Source organism: Pleuronectes platessa, chromosome 6, assembly GCF_947347685.1.
Source record: "Pleuronectes platessa chromosome 6, fPlePla1.1, whole genome shotgun sequence".
NCBI classification, from domain to species: domain Eukaryota; kingdom Metazoa; phylum Chordata; class Actinopteri; order Pleuronectiformes; family Pleuronectidae; genus Pleuronectes; species Pleuronectes platessa.
Genome location: NC_070631.1, coordinates 12640384 through 12660930, shown reverse-complemented (window position 1 = coordinate 12660930; position 20547 = coordinate 12640384). Strand labels below are relative to the sequence as shown.

The following is a 20547-nucleotide window of genomic DNA, read 5'->3' as shown; positions in this document are numbered from 1 at the left end:
TGTGTCCTGTTGAGCCTGTAATAAACTGCTTGTGCATCTAAAATGTGCTCTTGGCACATTGCGTTCCTCGGATATGCCTTGTTGCATACTTGGCAAACTCAATGTGTTTCTGGACACATGCTATGCGGTGTAGTCCCGAGCCATACTTTGCCTGGATGGGGTAGAATCTCTGTGCTGAGCTTTATCGTGCAGCTTGATGACAGTTCTTGTGATAACCCCTGGCTCTCTACCAGGCCGCCTCACTAACCTAAGCTCCCCCCCCCCCCCCCCCCCCCCCCCCCCCCCCCCGCCTCTCATCTACTCCCCCATGCCTCTGTGTTGGCTTGTCTGTCTGTCTGTATGTGGCCCAGGTTTGATTTTGAGGGGCTGGAGAATGGGGAGGAAGGCTTCTTGGACAAGTCTAAGTCTTGGAGCAGGTCTATTGAAGATCTGCACCATTCGGGCACCCAACCCTTCTGCAACACACTGGTGCGCTCTGCCCGCCAGTCTGTCCTCCGGTACGTATTGCTAAGCCAGCTTCCCCGCCTATTGCCTATCCCTGTAAGCGCCTCGCTCTGCTAACCTTGAATGCTATAAAGAATTAGCATGCTACCCAGTTGTCTCGGTGCCATCACTGGTCTGCTGACCTCCCTGTTGACCTCAAGGCTTTGCCCAAACTCAGTCAGAGGATGAGCAGTATCACAGATGGAGTAACTGAAAGTCTCTGACCTCTTGTCCTGTGTCCGACTTTGTTCATAGTCCTCCCTAATCTGTCCAGATGTGCCTCTGCACTGTCTTCAGATGAGAGCCAGCTGTGAGCAGCAGCGCATGTTGGACTATTATGATTCTCCTCTTCATCACTAGGCTACGGAAATAGCACACTCAAAATCCTAAAATGAATTTAAGCATATTAGAAATAGTCCTAATGAATATTTTTCAGAGATTTTCTAACATTAAGAAGCAAATTAAGATCAAATTTGTATTAATGTAACTTTACGTTATTTTAGAAATGTTGGATATAAATAAAGATACTCATCATATGATCATAGAAAAGTAAAATTATATGCACATGATGAATGCAGTTACAAAACAGCAGTCGGTCTGTTCACAGCAGCAAGGGAACCAGGCTCCCATAATGCATCTGTAACCTCAAAAGCCATAGAAGTTTTTTCTGTCAGACCTCGTTCTCTGTAATTTTCTCTCTCTGTGTTTCTCTCCATGTGACACACTTGAAACAAGAGTCATGAACAAAACATACATTTCTGTAATAATGAAAGGAGCTTTTATAAATAACAAAGTGGATGTAAGAGAGTGTGGTGAATGCAGCTCTACACAGGATGTTAACATGTGCCGCCATCTGTTGCAGCTATGGCTCAGTCTCCACCACCAAAACCATCAAAAACTCCCGCCTTGTGAGCCAGAAGGATGATGTGCACGTGTGCATCATGTGCTTGAGAGCAATCATGAACTACCAGGTAACAAACAACCGCACTCTGCTCGAGAGCTACAGTTATAAAGAGATTCACACACGGGTGATAACCTATGTGACCCAGATAATGTCAAGTTGTTATAAACGTGTGTTTCCTTTGCAGTAAAGTGCTGTGTGTGTATAAACCCAGGTTTTAATGACCCCATGCCGTTCTCTCTTTCTGTCTTCTTCATGCAGTATGGCTTCAATATGGTCATGTCTCACGCACACGCAGTCAATGAAATTGCTCTCAGCTTGAACAATAAGAACTCACGGTAAGAACTGAGGCCCCCGTCTCCACAGGGCTGGGTCATACAATGGGGGAAACCCTGCAGCCACTTCATATGATATGCTTCCCATTCTCCGTGGGGCTCGGCTTCTCTCTGAAGCCGAGTCTCAGAGGCGTATATACAGGCTGTAAAAAGAATGTTTACTAAAGGGAGATTAGTGGTAAACCACCGGGGCTGATCACTTCATAATGAAGTGAAGGAGGGTAAACACTTAAATAGCTATAAAAGACTGCTTCAGACTCGAGTGTGAATTATTTATTTCCGCCTCTCCATATTGATGCATTTGCACTCGTTTGGAGGATGCATGCGCAGACGTACATTCTTGTGGTGTAAATATTTTTTCGCAGTTGAAATGTGTCCAGATATGTTTTCCTAATGAATGTTGTCTGTACTTTCTAGGACGAAAGCTTTGGTCCTTGAGCTGCTGGCTGCCGTCTGTCTGGTCCGAGGAGGTCACGAGATCATCCTTTCAGCGTTTGATAACTTCAAAGAGGTGCCCAAAGCAACTTTGAAATTAATTTTGAACCGTTGTCGTCATCTTAAGTTTAGAGTTCAGTGGTTATATATTGATAATTCTGTGAGGATTGAATAATGTGTAGAGGACCAGTGTAGAAGGACAAAAGTTGAGGAGCTCTGGGAGATTTCACGTCTACTGAGGGTGTAGGCAAAGCTCTACTGTCTGGGTTTTTTATTCTCATTACGACACCAGATGTGCGGCAACCTTGAACGATGATAAGAATCAAGTCCCTGATGGGAGCCAGCAGACCACAAAGGTTTGCTTAGCCTCTCGCTGTTTGTCTGCACAGTCAACCAAACACCGGAACAAGACAATTACCTCACAGCCTAAAGCCCAAGAGATACACACGGCCCAATCAGCCCGCTAGTCAAAACAAGATGGTATTTCTGTGGTGGTATTTCTATATTAATGCAAGGTGGCAGATCTTTATAGGAAAATCATGTGTAGTATTCAAGAGCAGCTGGATCAGTAATCGAAGAGTAGGTCCACAAACCCTACTTTGTCTAGCTTTGTGTGTAAAATACATTTGAGAAGCACTGGGAAAGCAGTGTTTGTTTTCTTCTGTTCCACTAGTGTATTTTTACTGTAGGAATTTGGCTAAAATAAATCTTTCCAATGTTTTTATACTTTTGCCAGCGTCCCTTCCCATGACCAGCTTGTTGCGAATCGAGGAATCTGTCCTATGTTTACATACAGCTCTTGGGATGGATGATATGAACTCTGGAATGTGTTTAAACGTCACAAAACATTTTATTCACTTATGTTGAGTCACATGAAATAATAGAGTACAGTGGAAGCATAGTTCTGGAATAATCATTAAGCACAAGTGGTGCCTATTTCTTGTCAAATTACACAAATCTATGGTGAGCTACATTTAGTGTCAATAAATGGCATCTCCAATAATGGCAAAACGCTCCAACATAATATAGATTAATACAAACATTTTAACATAAGATGGAACGTTTTATACATCTCATTCTTCCCACTTCAGCTTCATGTTAAACTTATATAATTTATTCTCCCCCTGGTTTTTATTTCTCATCACATTCCATCTAAAATTATAATGTAATATCTTGTTTCTTTTTTTTAAATGATCCCCATGGATTCAATGAGCAAACCTCTGTACTGCTGAATATTTTGCCTCTCAGGTGTGTAAGGAGAAGCATCGCTTTGAGAGACTGATGGACCACTTCCGCAGTGAGGAGGGAAACATCGACTTCATGGCAAGTGTTAAACCAAGATGGATTCTTCTTGGTGTGTGTCTATCCCCTTTAAATACCTTTGGGTCTTATCCTGTGTGTCTGTGGTCCAGGTTGCTTGCATGCAGTTCGTCAACATCGTGGTCCACTCGGTTGAGGACATGAACTTCAGGGTCCACCTGCAGTATGAATTCACCAAGCTGGGACTGGATGATTACCTGGAGGTGAGGAGACAACATCTTTTAATAAAATATCCTCACTCAGAGACTATTCAATCAGTGCAGTGTGTGTGGAGTATCCCTCATCTTGATTCTTTCTCTCCTCGTGTCAGAAATGTAAACACACAGAGAGTGACAAGCTGTCGGTGCAGATCCAGGCCTACCTGGACAACGTCTTCGACGTGGGTGGGCTGCTGGAGGACGCAGAGACCAAGAATGCGGCGCTGGAGAAGGTGGAAGAACTGGAGGAGCACCTGTCCCATGTGAGTGTGCCCGCCCAGTCCGGACCACCAACACGGCTCTCTGGTCCCATTTATGAGATTGTTGTGGTTCACCAGCTATGTACTTAACTCTGCTGTTTCTACGTGGTAATTATAAATCTAGTCGGTGTTTGCATTTCACAAGTGGTTCAGGATAATGACAGGGTGCACAACACTGGAAAAATGCTTTGCGCGAAACAGTCTTAATATTGTTCTGCTGCCGGCTCGTTCTTTCTGGGCAGTTGGCTTTTGTATCCCACGCTGCTTTGCAAAAGACCTTCTTCACATGGAAAGGTCGTAGGCAGCCCTGACATCACTCGAGGAATTTCATAACAAACTCTGTTCTCAGGGGTCATGAATGTTGGGGGAGGATGAGGCTGAAGATTCCATACGAATTCCTTTACAACATGTGTAATCTGGTCCAAATCAAAACTATGAGCACTATGTCACATAGCTCTTGCTGTGTCATGCTTCTGGATGTGCCTTCTTTATTATTGATCATGCACAGTGTATATGGGGAGAGAGCAGGAGGGAGTGGAGCTGGGAGATATCGGTCCGGTTCTTGAATTCTCCTCCTCTCATCCCTCTCTTCTTCCTCAGGTGACGGAGCGGGTGCTGGAGGTTGAGAATGAGACGATGATGAAAGTAGCTGATCTGGAGAAGCTGCTCCTTCAGAAAGATAAGGACCTGCTAGCAATCCGGGTGAGCTGGCAGCCGAACAGACGCACTGCTGCTTGCAAGCCTTGCATCCGAAAGGCTTTGCTTGCACTGTGTTTTCTCGCAAAAGATCAGTCTCAGATGTTTGTTGCAGCTAAATTGCTGTGATAGCAAATTAGGTCAGCAGGAAACAGGATGTTTCTTTGGCTTGTGGAGTCATTGTGCTGTGCTCTTTATCGCCCCCTGCTGCCCGCTCAGGAGACGTACGAGTCGACCAACACCCAGGTCAACACCCTGAGGAGGGTGATCAAGGAGAAGGACGCCGCCTTCCAGAGGTCCTTCAACATCGAGAGGCGGCTGCTGGAGCTGGAGCAGCAGGGCACCATCCGTTTGCACAAGAAGCCCGATGGAGACATTGCCATCGAGACGCTTGGTGTGGGTGGTGGGGGGGGCACTGGCCTCGGGATCCCTCTGGGTGACATCGGGCAGCTGTCTCTGGTCCCGACAGCAGGATGGACGGAACCGGGAGGGCCAGACAGCAGTTTACCCCCAGCCAGTGAAGCACCCCCACCGCCTCCCCCACCTCCACCACCTCCCCCTCCCCTGCCCTCAGCCTTAGGTGACAGACCATGACTCATAATGACTATGTCTGGTGACACATACATGTGAAAGTTGACTTACATTGAGTACAGGGCCACAGTGCAGGTCTATTTTGAGGTCCCCCCCTTTTTGTCAATCCGTGCCAGGTGATGGGTCACAGTTATGTTTCTCTAACCCAGACAGGAAGAGGAAACAAGGCTGGTTTCCTGTGTGCATGTGTGCAGGCAGATTGTCTCTTTCACTTCTTTATGATAACTTGCTGAGCCAAGATACCACAGAACATATAGAACAAAAAACTCAGCGGATGCAAAATGAATAAGGCAATAAGGTATGAAGAGAATAGTAAAGGATAAATAAATAATATTGTCTCCACTTTAATTCCAGGCGTAGGTCCACCAGCCCCACCACCGCTTCCTCCCCTTGGTCCACCTCTGCCAGATGCTTGTCCCTCAGTTATCCTGAGTTTGGGTCTATCAGGTGAGAGCCACATCTTTAAGCATGAGCATCTCTAACTGTGTGTTCTACTGCAGACAGAGCTCAAGTTAACACATTTATATATTTTGCAGCCATCAGAATCAAGAAGCCCATCAAGACGAAGTTCCGCCTGCCTGTGTTCAACTGGACGGCCCTGAAGCCCAATCAGATCAATGGAACGGTCTTCAATGAGATTGATGATGAACGTGTGTTGGAGGTAAATCAAGCAGATGAAACTCACACTTCATCAATAACTTTGATGTCTTTGTCTCCGGAAACTTGGTTTCAAATCTTTACAACTTTAAATAAATGACTCTGGTAGATTTATACAAACCCTTAGGAATTTGACCTGACACCAGACTGTCATAAATAAAGTCATATTCAATATTTGACTTAAAATTAGATAATCAAAACAGGATTCTTGTACAGTTAGATGATGTTGGTCTACTACTAACTGTACAACTACTGCTCAGTACTTCTTCATGTGTTCTGTCCTGTCAAGCTGCCTCATCAACAGCAGTTTGAGTTAAGTTCTATCACAAAGGACAAATTTCACACTGTGTTGGATGGACTTCCTTACACATTTATAAAATTGTGCTGATGAATCTCTTCTCTCATTTAAAACTCGATAACACTTAAAATAATGCTCACACTTATGTTTGTACAACTGGCTTCAGGTTTTATGCACCTTTTAAATTGCCTGAGCTGCAATCTGACATTCCCCTTGGTGGTTTTAAATCGTTGTTATCTGATGTTTTTATTATTCTCGTAACAGTTTTTATTAAGTTCTTCTTATGTTGCTTCTATTTATTAACTTTGTGTTGTGTTGTATTTATTTGCTTTTGTGAATTTCTCAGGTCTCTCTTGAAAAACAGATCAGAAATCTCAATGAAACTGTCTGATTAAATAAATTCGATTACAATTTTAAAAGTGATTCAGCAACAAACAGAAAGTTGTGTGAAAACACATTCTCATGTGTTATTTATTAAGAGTATAAAACATTCAAAAGCTCAGGCAGTGCTGGCATAAGCAGCCATAAACCAAGCAGCTGTCATCGCAGTTTGAGTCACATGTGGATGAATCCTCATCGGCACATTGGAAATATTTTCAAACTGAGTCCTGCCCTCTTTAAAACAATGAGAAGAGCACTGCTAAAATATGCAGAAATATGTCATGTGAAAAACCGGAACTGATCCAACTTTCATGTTGAAGCCACTTTGGTGTTAGTGAGAAGCTGGACATGTTTTCAAGGCCTTTGAAATGTCAGTTGAGCCTTTGTTTTCAACTGTCCCTCATCTGCAGGAGCTGGATGTGGAGAGGTTTGAGGAGCTCTTTAAAACCAGAGCCCAGGGTCCGATTGTGGACCACCCCTGCACAAAGAGCAAAGTGGCCCAGAAGACGGTGAACAAAGTCACCCTGTTGGAAGCCAATCGCTCCAAGAACCTGGCCATCACGCTGCGGAAGGCCAACAAGTCCTCAGAGGAGATCTGCAAAGCAATAGAGAAGTAGGCCCTTGTTATGAACTTTAAATCTGTTTGGAAACAGAGATAAGATGGAACAACTTACTGATATGTATGATCTGTGCTCAGGTTTGACCTCAAGGCCTTACCCGTGGACTTCGTGGAGTGCCTGATGCGCTTCCTGCCCACGGAGACGGAGGTCAAGGTGCTGCGTCAGTACGAGCGCGAGCGGCGACCGCTGGACCAGCTGGCGGAGGAGGACCGCTTCATGCTGTTATTCAGCAAGATTGAGAGACTCACGCAGAGGATGAACATCATCACCTTTGTCGGGAACTTTGCCGACAACGTCAGCATGCTCACGCCGCAGCTCAACGCCGTCATCGCTTCTTCGGGATCGGTCAAATCCTCACCCAAGCTGAGGAGGGTGCTTGAGGTAAGAGGGTTAGATTTCGTCTGGTGTTATTGTAGCCGTGGCTTTGGTGTCTCATACTCACTCATTCCTCTGGTTTACTTGAAGATCATCTTAGCTTTGGGGAACTACATGAACAGCAGCAAGAGAGGATGTGTTTATGGCTTCAAATTACAAAGTCTTGATCTGGTGAGTAGGATTTGGAGATCTTGTTTAACTACTTTGTTTATTACTATGCTGTTATATATCCCATGGTTGTGTATATTTGCAGTGCTATTGTTGATGAAGCCAGTTATGTTAATATATTTTTGTTCCACAGCTGTTGGACACTAAGTCCACCGACAGAAAAATGACGTTGCTCCACTACATAGCTCTCATCATAAAAGAGAAATTCCCTGAACTGGCCAACTTCTGCAATGAACTTCACTTTGTGGATAAAGCTGCAGCGGGTGAGTTTACACTAAACATCAAACTGTCGTTACCTTCGTCAAAGGCATTGTGTCTGTTTGCTGGTTGGTTCGTTGTTGTAGGCAAGATAACACAAAAAGGATTGGACGGAATTCTATGAAACCTGGTAGAAGGAGGCAGTATGGGTCAGGAAAGAACTCATTCAAGTTTGGTGTTGGTCTGGATCACGAGGAAGATCCAGGAATTTCTTTTCACTTTCTTTCACATGGCGAAATGGGGATTTTTTAAAGATTTTTTTTAAATTTTCACCATTTCCAATTGAAAAATCATGGATCTACTGTAAATTTTAATAATCAGACACATGGAACTGATATATATGAGTGGGAGCAAAGACGCCCATTCTCATTCTTACAGTAACCAAGCACATTTTTATTTGCTCAGCCCATATTCACAAATCACAATTTGCCTCACAGGGCTTAAGATGGTGCGACTTCCTAGTGAGGGATCACTCTCCCAGGACGGACAGAAGTCCAGTAGATGCTGTGTGTAACAGATCACATCAATAAAATTATATTTAAAACATTCATGAGAAAAGACATGAAGAGAGCAGCAACGATATTGAAAAGATAGGTACTTCCAGTAACAGTCATAAATGTGGGCAGGCATTTTGAGCAGTATAGATAATGGTGGGTGGATGGGGATGGATGGATACCAGCATTTCTGGACAAATGTATGGAAACAAGTTTGCATAATTTCCGTTGCCTGTGTGTGAAGTGTCTCTGGAGAATGTGCTGCTGGATGTGCGAGAGCTGGGGAAAGGCATGGACCTGATCCGCAGAGAGTGCAGTCTCCACGACCACTCGGTCCTGAAGGCCTTCGTCCAGGCCAATGAATCACAGCTGGACAAGCTGCAGAAGGACGCCAAGACAGCCGAGGTATCCGACGCTCTCCTCGCCCTCTAAACCTCAAAGTATCCACTGAATATACGCTTCCTCTCCCACATGCACCTCACTCACCTCTGACACACGTTAAAAAAACAAAACACGAATGCTTACTCAACAGTGTTTACAAACATGTCTCCCTCTCTGGCACTGTGCTCCCTCCTGATTCTAGGAAGCCTTCAACAATGTGGTGAACTACTTCGGGGAGAGCGCCAAGACGACTCCACCCGCGGTGTTCTTCCCCGTGTTTGTGCGCTTCATCAGAGCCTACAAGGTGAGCACCCCCGAGCAGAGGTCGCCTCTCTCCTCGCGTCTTGCCGACCGAGGAGCAGCTTGTCCCTGCTGCCCGGGCGGGGGAGTTCCTGGGGTTTGTCTCGGAGCAGAGCCGGGGCAGAACTTTGGCCGCCCCCGTGCCACAGGACGTGGCGTAGAGCGCGAGGCCAAATAACAGGAAAGGCCAGCTGGGGTCTGACTCTGGGGCTGCAGCTGTGGTGTTTAGACTGGCTCTTCCCTCCTCCGTCCCTCCTCCCGCTTTACCCCTGGACAGCCTCGCCCTGCCCCGCCACACAGCACATTTCCTGAGATTGTTCTCGGCCGGGATTTATGGGATCTGCTCAAGGAAATGTGCAGCAGGAGGATTAATGTGCACGTCTGTTCATCTTTGTGTTTACATGTGTCTCAAATAGTTAGATAATAGTTAATAGATAATACAGGGACTCACTTTCTTGCTGAGAGTCAGATGAGAAGATCAGTTCCACTGTGTAATAGTTTGTATCATATAGAGCTTTTTAAGTCTTGACAACCATTTTTTCTATTTAAACACATTGTGTATCTATGTGCAGCGCTTCCTCTATCACTGTTTCCATACAGTGGTGAGCACTGTCATCTCACCAGGTTCCTGGTTGAAACCCGTCTGTGTGGAGTTTGCTCCCAGTGTCTGCATGGCTTTCCTCCGGGTACTCCAGCTTCCTCCCACACTCCGAAGACCAAATTAGATTATTTGGAGACTCTAAATTGGCCGTAGATGTGAGGGGAGAATGGCTTTTATACTTTATATGTTGCCCGTGCAATCGGTCCAAGGGTGTACCTTGCCTCTCGCCCTTTGTCCGCTGGGACTGGCTCCAGCTTCCCCTTGCAGCTTGAGAGGATATGGTATAAATCCTCTTGTCTGGCACTCAGCAAGAAAACTGCTTTAGTGTATCAAATGTCAAATAGTAAGTTTTATACCCATTTAGTCTGAGTGTAAAGTATTTGTGTGGTTGAAGTGGGGAGGCAGAAGGAGAAAGAATACATCTACATAGTTAATCAAAGTGTGTGTTCCCTGTTTCACTTCAACCTCTGACCCACTCTCTCCACCCTCAAGGTCCACACACGTGCGTTGGCTTGGATTCCCAGTAGCTTTAGTTCTCTTGTCACAGACTGTTCACCTTTGTGTCTCCTCGACAGGATGCAGTGGTGGGAAACGAGCAGAGGAAGAAGCAGGAGGAAGCAATGAGAGAGAAGTTATTGGCTCAGGAGGCTAAACAGCAGGAACCTAAGGTACAGCCCAAGTGCAGGCGACGCAGATGAATGAAAGCTATCAGATGTTTACTCGTTGCTAAATAAAGCTCTGTGGCGTGCCAAAGAAAAAAAGTGAACAGCACAAATATCCTCTCCTGGCTGCTGCAGGTCCAGGCCCAGAAGAAGAGGCAGCAGCAGGAGCTGATCGCAGAGCTGCGCAAGCGGCAAGCCAAGGACCACCGGCCCGTGTACGAGGGCAAGGACGGCACCATTGAGGATATCATTACAGGTGGGCCAGACAGCACCCTGAAAAGACCCCGTGTGGGGGCCAGCATCCCGGGTCACCCCAGGCCGAGGATGACTGTGGTCATTCACTGCTCGGATCCTTTGAAATGCACCTTGTGCTACGTGGTCCAGACACAAGCTCATCTGGAGCACAGCACGTAGCAGCTAGTTGCTCCCTGTCTCGTTACTTCTGAGACCAACAACACTTAAAGCTGCTGAGCCTCAATATGTTGATAAGTCAGGCAGGTACTTTGATTCCTGTTGTAAATGAACTTCAGGATCTTTATAGGATCTTTATTTAAAGCCTCTGTGAGTTTTTGTGATAGTAGTATTTTGTTACAGGATTCTGATGACAATTTTGTGTGTAGAAAAATACGACAGTCCCAGTGAAAACCGATTGGGGACTGTGCAAGTGTCCTTCTTGAGTCCACCACCAGGAGGAGCCACAGTCACATATATTAAAAACTTTTATATATAAAGGCTTCAATTGGAGAATATACAGAATCTACAGCCTCAGGAAATCATCAGTGTTCAGTACTTATCATGTAAATAATACGAATGTTGCATCATTGTCAGTTGTAGTGATGTTAATAATGCTTCTACGCTGCTACTATCAGAGCTGCAACAGCCTGTCTCTGCACCTGATGCTTAAACTCAAGTGTGTCCTAATCCTATTAAACTCCCCCTGAGGCTCTTTATTTACAAGGAGCTACAACAAGCTCCTCTTATCTCACGTTCATTATCATCTCCTGTATGAAACACGATGGTGGTCCGGTGCTCCTCCCGCCCCCCCCAACCCACCCTTCCTCCCCGCAGGTGTCTCAGGTGTGACGTGTTTTTCTCTTCCTCCCCCTCCTCCCCCCCCCCCCCCCCCAGTACTGAAGAGCGTGCCCTTCACAGCCCGCACTGCTAAACGCGGCTCACGGTTCTTCTGTGAAGCCAACCTCTGCGACGACGCCAACTGCTAGCCCTCCCCTCCCTAATGCCAAGGTTGTCCAGGTGTCTCTCGTGCGCCTCCCGACCACTGTGCATGCAGCATGACCACCCCACCTCCTCCACCCTCCATCAACCCCCTTACCCTATGAACTAACTTGGGCCATTACCGGTTGTTTGTGTTACTACCACTAGAGAAGACTCCTATCAGGCCATTTGGGTGATAGGAGTCGGCCAAACCTCTTTGCCTGACGCAGAGCTACATGGAACAGAAAGGAAAAAAGAGAAGTGTCAGCATATTGTTGCGCGCGAAAAATATATGGAGACACTCACAGTGCAATCAGACGTGATGAAATGATCACGTCAGAGCATCATGCATGATACTTCTAAAAGGCTGTGCATCATTTTTGGCATCGTTTCTTTTCATGAAGCTGACGATAAAGAGGTTTGGCTAATTGTTTTGGTTTTTTTATATCAACGATGCTTTGTTCCATGAAACTAACTTGTTTGGTGTTGGGTTTTTTTTCCGGCTAACATGTGACTCTTCTTTCCTCAACCACCACTGTTGATTCTACCCCTCCCTTTCAGCTGAGAAGAAGATTAATGACAGTATTTCCCACTCCTAAGAGAGGGTAAGGAAGGTACAGCCCGGCTGACACCCGGCCTGCTTGGCCTTCCAGGTCCTGTGTGCTGCTACAGTGATGTCAGCTGCTTCAGCTATAGTGCTTCGGGCGCAAACCAAAAAGATGCTTTACGACACTGAGATCTGCTTTACCACACAGAATATCAGTATATGATTATAGTGAGGATTATTTAATAAACAAATTTGTGTTTGGTTTTAGAGAAATTCAATATAGCTAGCCCCAACAGTCATTAAAACACAAAAATTAGTGATTTGATTGTCCACCAGGTCTCAGTCTTTAGTTTTCAGCTCATTATCGTCCAGTTTTAAACCGCAACTGTACCTTTAAACATCATCATCCTCACCCCCTCCTATTACATGTTGCATGTTGTCCACTGTTCATTCACGTCTCACCTGTCATCAACGTCCTCCATGTTTTTGTCCGTGCTAACTGTCATCCGCAGTGTGCCGAACTGCTAGTTGGTCAACAGGCTCTCACATTCAATCACATGTGCACGAACACAGTCTGAATCCAAAACTGTCACAGACCCGAATGAAGATTTTCTCTCACTTCAGTGGCACAGACATCTCAGCTGTCGCTCCACAGACAGGAGAGCTTGTTGATCATCACATTGTTGTCACTGTTTGTTTTGTTTTTTTTCTGCTGCATTATTCGTGTTACAACGTTGCTGAAACCATATTTCCATAACCTTGGATTTCCGTGCTTGTGCTTCACTGCCACCAGTGGAAATGCAAGGTCGTGGAAATGTGTCATTCAATGTTTATTGTGCATTATTTCTGTCTTTATTTGCTAATTTTTTATTTTTCTAATTACAGTTAACAAATTTTAACTGCAGAAGTAATCGCAGAGTTCCTACAATTGTTTGGAATATGCTACACTAAACACTCAGTCGCCAGTTTATTAGGTACACCTAATACAACAGTCCTTCCCTCTCTGCATGAGTTCAGTTTTTAAGGTGTTAAAGGTTGGGTGAGTAGAATTTAGTGACATCTAGTGGTGAAGTTTCATATTGCAGCTGAATACCCCTCACCTAACCCCCCCCCCCCCCCCCTTCAAACATGAGAGAGAACCTTTTTATAACCTTCAGTTGTCGTAAAAACTCAAAAGGTGTTAAGTTTGTCTGCTCTGGGCTACTGTAAAAAACAAGGTGGCCACCGTAGTGAGCACCCGCTCCCGGTGTAAATATAAAGGGCCCATTCTAGAGAAAGGAAAACAACACTGTAGTTTGTTCATGTTGCTGTTGAACTGAATTAATCCAGAGAAGTGTTTCTGTTTCTCAGCTTAACCTCAAAGACACAAATAGGTAGAGAACATAATAGGAACACGCCAGATTATTAGGTGTACCCAATAAAACGGAGGCTGAGTGTATGTTCGCTACATTTACAGTTTAAAAAAGTTAAAGTAGGTAGACGTAGGAGAGAATTTACAGTTTGACCTCTGGGTCCTCTAACATGTGTGTCCCCCCCCCCCCCCCCCCCCTTGTCTCTCACCCCTTTATCCACCCCCACTCACAGATCTTCGAAGCCAGCCCTTCCTGCGAGCTGATGCGTTGATCCGAAACGGTTGGAAGAGACCCTAAACCACTTATTCATCACTTAGCGCTCCCCTCCCCATTTAAACCCCCCCCCCCCCCCCCACCCCCGCGTCCCGATGGTCCATCTCAACCCTGAGGCTGCAGATCACAAAGACTCAAAATAAAAAAGGGAGGACAGGACAGAGCCCTCTGTGTTAGCTGGGTAATTTATTTATTTATGGAGGCCATTAACCGCCACTTGAAGCGAGCAAAGGCGTCGTTCCAGGAGCTCAGTGGTTTACTCCTCTCTCGCTGCACGTATGAGACTTGCACTGCTCTGTTGGCGTGGAGGGCCCGACCAGTCGGAGCACAGGTGGGGTGAGGTGAGGACTGGAGGACCACAGCGCAGACGGAGTTGTACTTTCACTAACAAGTGCCTGCCAACATGTGGATCTTATTCCCGAGACCATTAATTTCCTCGGATGATGCAGTCATAGCAGGACTTAGACTGGGAGGCAGCCAAGGGAAGATGCCAACCACGCTGCTGGGATGTTTTGCCTCCAAGACACTTGCAAAAAAGAAAAAACCTTCCTCCAAATCATCGAGAAGCTACTCAACACATCCAATCACGACTTAATACCGACAATGTTTTGTTTAGATTTCAATCACATGTATCTCGGAGGAAAGGGCATCTACAGTGCAGGTTCCTTTTGGGGACAAGCTAGCCAAACCAAACTTTCTTGAATGTCTCATGTTGTTGTTTTAAGAAGTGCCTTTTATTTCCTGTGTAACCAGTGTTATTTCTCATGGTTCAGCCATAATAAGTTTGTTTTACACCCGTCATTCGTTAAATATTGTTTTCATTGCCTTGTACTTGTAACATTAGCCTTATAATACCGACGATAATATGCAAAAAGTGTAAATCTCCAGATCTTAAGGCACATGAGAAGAAGGAGAAGAAGGGTTTGAGGATCGCTCTTCTATTTACCTTTAGTGCATCGATGTCTTAAAGCTTCCTCGGATTTGACTTGAGTCATTATGTTTCTGTGCCTTGTTAGAAACTGAATGTTGAACGCCTTGACAACACTTCCTGTCACACTTTGAAGTGACATTATGGAAGTGACACCTGTATGAAGAAGCGGACTGCTGTTTGAGGCCTCGGATGACGTTAACCTGCTATAGATGTGGTGATGGATGAAGGATGTTTCCAATCTTAAAGAGATGTTGTTTGTGAAGATTTGTCTTATATCCTAGAAGGTGAGTTTCCTCCCAACAGCTGTGGAGACTTCCAGCCCGGGTTGTAACTTAAGGGAGCGACACTTTGTACACTAATTCATTTGGCTTTCGTTGTATGAGACACTATTCTTTACATTAATGTACATTGAAATCAAGAAATTTACTTTTTAGAAGAAATTATCCATTATATTTGTCTATTGACTGAAAGATGACACTTTCTTTTTTAATAAACAAGATGAATTATCTAACTATAAGACCAAAGTCTATTATTAAAGTATTATAAGTGTGTTCATGTTTAATTTCAATTCTTTTTTAAGCTAGCTGATATTCATTTCCCGATTTTCCTCTCCATCCTCTCAAATGACGGACAGAGCCACCGTGTAGTTCTACTATAAAAATCCATTTAATTTCTTATATCAAAAAGAAATAGAATCATAACAAAACAATCAGAACCACAAGTATCCATGTGGGTTTCGCCACCGAAAATGTTTCTCCAACCGAAAAATGATTGTTCTAATTTACATGGTCAGGTGAAAATCTAACAGAGCAGGTTGTAAAAAAAAAAGAAAAAAAAAAGCATAAACATAAGAACCCGTTATGAATACTGTTAAAAAGATAAAAGCCGTGAGGGTTTCCTCTAGGATGGATGTGTGAGAGCACCGTGCAGGGGAGGGGGGGGGGGGGGGGGGGGTGCTGAGGCTGAGGAGAAGCTCAGTGAGAAGCAGCATGGTGACACACAGAGAACCAGGCTGACTGACTGATGGTTAGCGTTAGCAGCGAGGCAAAGGAATTAACAAAGGAATGCTTATCAAGAAGCTAATCAGTCTCCTAACTGGGAATGCACTCAACAATGAGCATTAACCTAAATTACAATGTTCATGTAATTACATACAACACACACACACACAAAGGAAAAAACTCCCACAGAAGTACGTACCATCAAACGGGCTCCAAGGGCTTTTCCTGAAAGTACGTTTACAATCAAGAGACAAGGAATGAGAGCTAAGTGTTACCATTCTCAGTTAATTATTCGTTGCAGATCGTTTTTTTCAGTGATGACTGGAAAGAATTCACAGACGCTTGTTGTCACTTCTCCCCCCCCAACCCCCCCGAAAAAAGAACTTTTCTAGAACAGTTTCAGAGCAAAGTCCGGCTGCTGTCCCGAGTGTCCTGCAGGAGGCTAAACCAAAAGGCCACAGATCTCCATCCCAGACTGCTCCTCCTGGAATGTGGACTTTATTACAATCATCTTCATCCAGCACACTCACACACTGCCATTGACTCATTCACTTCTGACACAAGGTCGGTCAATTGTACCACTTAAAAAACAACAAACAAACAAAAAAAAAAAACTGTTAAAAAGTACAGACTGCTATTTGTTACTGATGTTTGTATTCCTGGGTATATTCTCAAGACACTTTGTTAATAGGTTTTATATATATGCAAATATATATATATGTATAGAACTTTAGTCTGTGCAAGGAGGTAAAAGACAATCACTTGAATGTAGGTTTGTTTCGGGACGACAGAGAAGACACTGACCGCGATGCCGAGTCCTCCATGTGTACATGTGCAGTTAAACAACTTCTCATTACTCCCTTTAGACGTCCAGCAGCAAACGTACATATGCACATCGATGTGAGAGACTGAGCCGAAGCAGCATCCAGGAAGCATTCATAGTGACGCTGACACTTCTCTTTCAGGAACAACAAAGACTTGGCGACGTCTTCTACGATGGAACAATATTCTCTTTTTTTCCCCCCTATACAATTCATACAAAAATAAAAAATTAAATTTGTTCCACGGCCATCCGGATCGCTCTATCTTTTACATTTGCACAGAGGTAGTGGCTATATGCGTGAGATTGTGAGGAGGAGGTGAGCAAAAAATTAAAAAGAACTGAATAAATGTCTATAAAATGGTTCCTTTTTCATCACCAGATGATTTTTTTTTTTTTTTTGTCAAAGAACAAAATATAATACTGCAATCACTTAAAAAAAGTAGTCCTTCATTTTATACATTTTATACAGTGTTCCTGCTTTTTTTTGTTGCTTTTCTTTTCAGTTGGTAAAGGCAGAAGACGAGCGAGCTGGTCGTCTCAGCGCTGGGTCGGGCGGGGCAGGGCGACGTGGGCAGAATTCAGTTCATGCCGAGCTCTACGCTAGTGGGTCGCTCAGGTCCTCGTCGCCCTGGGAGAGGAGCTCCTTCTTTTCATCTGTGCTGGCCAGAGAGTTGCGGCTGTTGTGGGCGCCCATGTATAGTGTGGCATACACCGGGTTGGTGAAGTTGGTGGGCTGTGGAGCAAAGGAAAATGACATGGTCACTCTAGGGACATTTCAAAAAATTGGGAAGGAGCATTTACCACATTTTGTAGCTTATAAATGGATGGTTAAATTAAACATCTGCCTCTTGCCACCATGTTAGTTATGTTCTATAGTTTGTCTGCCAGCTGGGGTCCTACAATCTGTCGGTGCATTTCCATCCACGTGTTTTTATGTTCATTTTTGAACTTGATCGTAAAAAGAGTGAAAATGGCAAAAAATATTAAACCATCTCAGAAATTGCAACCAATATTTTTTTTTTTTTAAAAAATAATGAAGCACATGGAGATGTGATTTAAAACATTACTCAAGCTCCAAGTCCACAGGAGGGAAAAAAGAGGCTGAAGACCAAAACATCCGATCTGTGTCGACCAATGAGGAGACTATCCATGCAAAGCCAAATTTCCTATTTTGGAAATTTTGGTTAAAAACTGGCACATTTCATGTCAGTGGAAACCGGGCTTGTGGCACATGGCACGCTATGAGCCTTGGTTTCAACATATTCAAGAACCTCACTGACATCATAATATATTATAAAACCATCTTTCTGGTTAGATACCACGAGACGTAAGTGAAAAAAATGTTTCTTCCTCTCAAATCGTTAATCGTTAAAACAAGAGTGATTTTATCTGGGGTACCTTGTCTGGGTCCAAAGCAAAATCGGAATCCAGGAGCTCCCCGGCGTCATCGTCAGGGTCGCCCTCATAGATCTTATAGGCAGGGTTTCCAATCTCAACATTCATGGCTCCATTTGTCATCCGGTGGTGCTGGAAGCCCTTGGCACTGCAGGCAGACATAGAATAAACAAAATGACCATCAAAGCAATACGTTTAAAATTTGATTTAAAACAAGATGATTACATATTTTGGGGAGAAACCTTAAATTAAACAATTCAGAGCTGCTGTAAACGAATCATAACCCAGGTACTGACTCGGCACCAGCTACACACAATCCACAAAACCAAGACAACATGTACTAAAGTTTGTCAAATGAGCTTTTTTTGTCAAAAGGCCATTTGATCAAACCCGGAAAATATACAGCAGCATGTCTATTGTGGAGAATGCTGGATTTTCTCACATTGCATATATTCAGCCGACTGCAAGCATTTAAACATTGTACGTTGATGCACAATTACATAAAATACGTTTTACCAATCAAGCACACGGCGTAAGCCCATCATGTACACATGTCAACAAGGGAAGGTATGGAGATGCAATGAGGACAAACAGTTCAATTGTTTGTGCATCACCAGTAAAACCATTTCAGATAAGTCAATAGGTCCCTGAGCTGCTGGGCTGGAAACCCCAGGGAGGAAACACAGGAGATGGCAGGCAAGGACAAACAGACAGGCTTTCTGCACTGACCAACAGAATGGGCAACAGAAGCATGGCCATTCTGATTGGGCATTAACAAAAGGAGGGGACAGGGTTTGTGGGTCGACACTATATATATATATGATGTAACCCTATAAAAGTTACCGCGAGCACCGAGAACGAGATTTGCCCGGCCATAGAGACCTGGGAGACAGGAAATAGAGGGTTATCAAAAGGTAGGAGGGAAGGAGAAGAGAGAGAGAGCACAGGTGTGAGGACCAGATTGGTGAAAAGTGAGAGTTTGGTTAAAAAGAAGGTTTCTGAAGCCAGGTCCTACCCGCGCATTCTCCGCTTGTACCACAAGATGGCGCCAACCACCAGCAGTGCCAGTAAGAGCAGCAGTAGCACCGGGATGACGATGGAGGCCGTGCCTGGGAGAGAGAGAGAAAATAACATGAACAAAGGGCAAAGTGCATGTTGTTATACCAACGACACTCAGCAGTCAGGTGCAGCTCACCTCCACTGGAAGTAGAAGAATCCATAGCAGCATCTGCGAATTCACATCTGTATCCTTTCCATCCAACAGGACACCTGGACGCACAACGAGCCAGTTACAGAGTGTGTGTGTGTGTGTGTGTGTTTGTGTACGCGAGTTAGAAAAATAGAGAAATTCACAGTGTGTACGTTCAGGTCGGGGGTGAGTGTCGTATCTTACTTGCACTGAGGAAGCAGTGTGCGAGTTTCAACTGTACATTGGCCATTTGCGCAGAAGTCCAAACAGGAATAGCAGCTGGGTTGGGTCTGACCATTGGGACAGCTACACACACAAACACACACAAACACACACACACACACACAGCAGCATTAATATCTGTATGTTGTAATGATTGAATGTGGGTGCAATATTCAGATATCCACATATTTTGGGAACTTGCAAGGAGTGTGATATCTGACCCTGCTCACTAGTCACCGAGCCGTCCAGAATAAATGTGAACAAATATTTACGATGTCAGCAAACATTTACAAGTCCATGTCTAGTTTATTTTGTGCAGCGTCCACGTTCCACGGTGTACCCACCTGCAGGAGACCTCCCCCGAGGACGACTTCAAACATTGGCCCGTTCCGCAGAACAGACATTTGTCCAGCTCGCACTGGTTCCCAATGTACTCGGTGGTGCACAGGCACAGTTTGGTGCTGTTGGAGGTTTGTAAGCACGTCCCACCGTTCTCACAGAAGCCTTCACATTTACCTGAGGGTCAGAGGGAGAGATGTGAGAGGTGCGGAGTCACAGTCATATGTTCTTCATTAGATCAGGTGTGGCAGTTTTACCGCCATTTTGTGTAAGTAGTGTACATCAGAAGGCTACTATACATTTTATCGTCCATCCAGTAAAACTCTGAAGCAACGTATTCCTGTAGCACTTACTGTACTGGCACTGGTCTCCCTGGTACTCTGCTGGGCAGCTACAGGTTGGTTGGTTGCCCATGTTGACCGAGCAGTTGCCTCCGTTCAGGCAGTGGTCCTGACAAGTCTGCCGGTTGCACGTTGGCCCCGTGAAGCCCTTAGGACATCTGCAGGTTGCAGCTCCTGCATCCAGGTAGAACAGAAGTTAAAAGTTAAAAGAAATCTACTACTAAGTGAAACTATAACTGAGTTCACAAAGGCTGCAGCAACACATACTCTGGTTTAAACATATAGAACAGTGTTTCTCTCTGCAGCAGCCTTTTTAGCCTGTGACGCCTGATGCTCATCAGTGCTCCACCAGACATCGAAAGAATGAGGGGAAGTTGTTTAAAGCAAATGAAACAGCTTTTGTCGTTTACTTCACTACTTCATCATATTTTCGCCTCATATCCGATTATTTGTTTGTTTGTTTGTCAGCAAAAAGTACTGAATGGATTTGCAGGACATGTGGTGGAGGG

The 20547-nt window shown here is 44.7% G+C and overlaps 2 protein-coding genes across 9 annotated transcripts in view; one reads left to right on the top strand and one right to left on the bottom strand.

Annotated features, from left to right (window-relative positions):
- The window catches only part of fmnl3 (formin-like 3), a 33813-nt gene extending 18574 nt beyond the window's left edge, over nucleotides 1-15239 (top strand). Inside the window, exons 6-26 of one of the 8 annotated variants that reach the window (XR_008338853.1) lie at nucleotides 351-497; nucleotides 1346-1454; nucleotides 1646-1722; nucleotides 2137-2230; nucleotides 3403-3477; nucleotides 3567-3677; nucleotides 3785-3934; nucleotides 4532-4633; nucleotides 4847-5207; nucleotides 5573-5665; nucleotides 5755-5879; nucleotides 6965-7167; nucleotides 7252-7555; nucleotides 7640-7720; nucleotides 7851-7980; nucleotides 8714-8874; nucleotides 9053-9154; nucleotides 10327-10419; nucleotides 10549-10669; nucleotides 11542-12230; nucleotides 13757-15239. Coding sequence is in view for 6 of the 8 variants with exons in the window: in XM_053425154.1 (XP_053281129.1) it covers nucleotides 351-497; nucleotides 1346-1454; nucleotides 1646-1722; nucleotides 2137-2230; nucleotides 3403-3477; nucleotides 3567-3677; nucleotides 3785-3934; nucleotides 4532-4633; nucleotides 4847-5207; nucleotides 5573-5665; nucleotides 5755-5879; nucleotides 6965-7167; nucleotides 7252-7555; nucleotides 7640-7720; nucleotides 7851-7980; nucleotides 8714-8874; nucleotides 9053-9154; nucleotides 10327-10419; nucleotides 10549-10669; nucleotides 11542-11633 (2731 nt within the window). In the remaining 2 variants the exon portion in view is untranslated. Of the gene's footprint in view, nucleotides 1-350; nucleotides 498-1345; nucleotides 1455-1645; nucleotides 1723-2136; nucleotides 2231-3402; nucleotides 3478-3566; nucleotides 3678-3784; nucleotides 3935-4531; nucleotides 4634-4846; nucleotides 5208-5572; nucleotides 5666-5754; nucleotides 5880-6964; nucleotides 7168-7251; nucleotides 7556-7639; nucleotides 7721-7850; nucleotides 7981-8713; nucleotides 8875-9052; nucleotides 9155-10326; nucleotides 10420-10548; nucleotides 10670-11541; nucleotides 13709-13756 lie in introns of those variants that run through there. The other 7 variants (XR_008338854.1, XM_053425157.1, XM_053425159.1 and 4 more) reach the window with 7 other exon arrangements.
- Nucleotides 15240-15372: 133 nt separating this feature from the next.
- The window catches only part of lrp1ab (low density lipoprotein receptor-related protein 1Ab), an 86795-nt gene continuing 81620 nt past the window's right edge, over nucleotides 15373-20547 (bottom strand). Inside the window, exons 83-89 of the mRNA XM_053425153.1 lie at nucleotides 20051-20212; nucleotides 19703-19874; nucleotides 19341-19442; nucleotides 19143-19216; nucleotides 18963-19056; nucleotides 17951-18095; nucleotides 15373-17285 (exon numbers count right to left, since the gene is read on the bottom strand). Of these exons, the coding sequence (XP_053281128.1) occupies nucleotides 17148-17285; nucleotides 17951-18095; nucleotides 18963-19056; nucleotides 19143-19216; nucleotides 19341-19442; nucleotides 19703-19874; nucleotides 20051-20212 (887 nt within the window). The 3' untranslated portion in view covers nucleotides 15373-17147. The remainder of the gene's footprint in view (nucleotides 17286-17950; nucleotides 18096-18962; nucleotides 19057-19142; nucleotides 19217-19340; nucleotides 19443-19702; nucleotides 19875-20050; nucleotides 20213-20547) is intronic.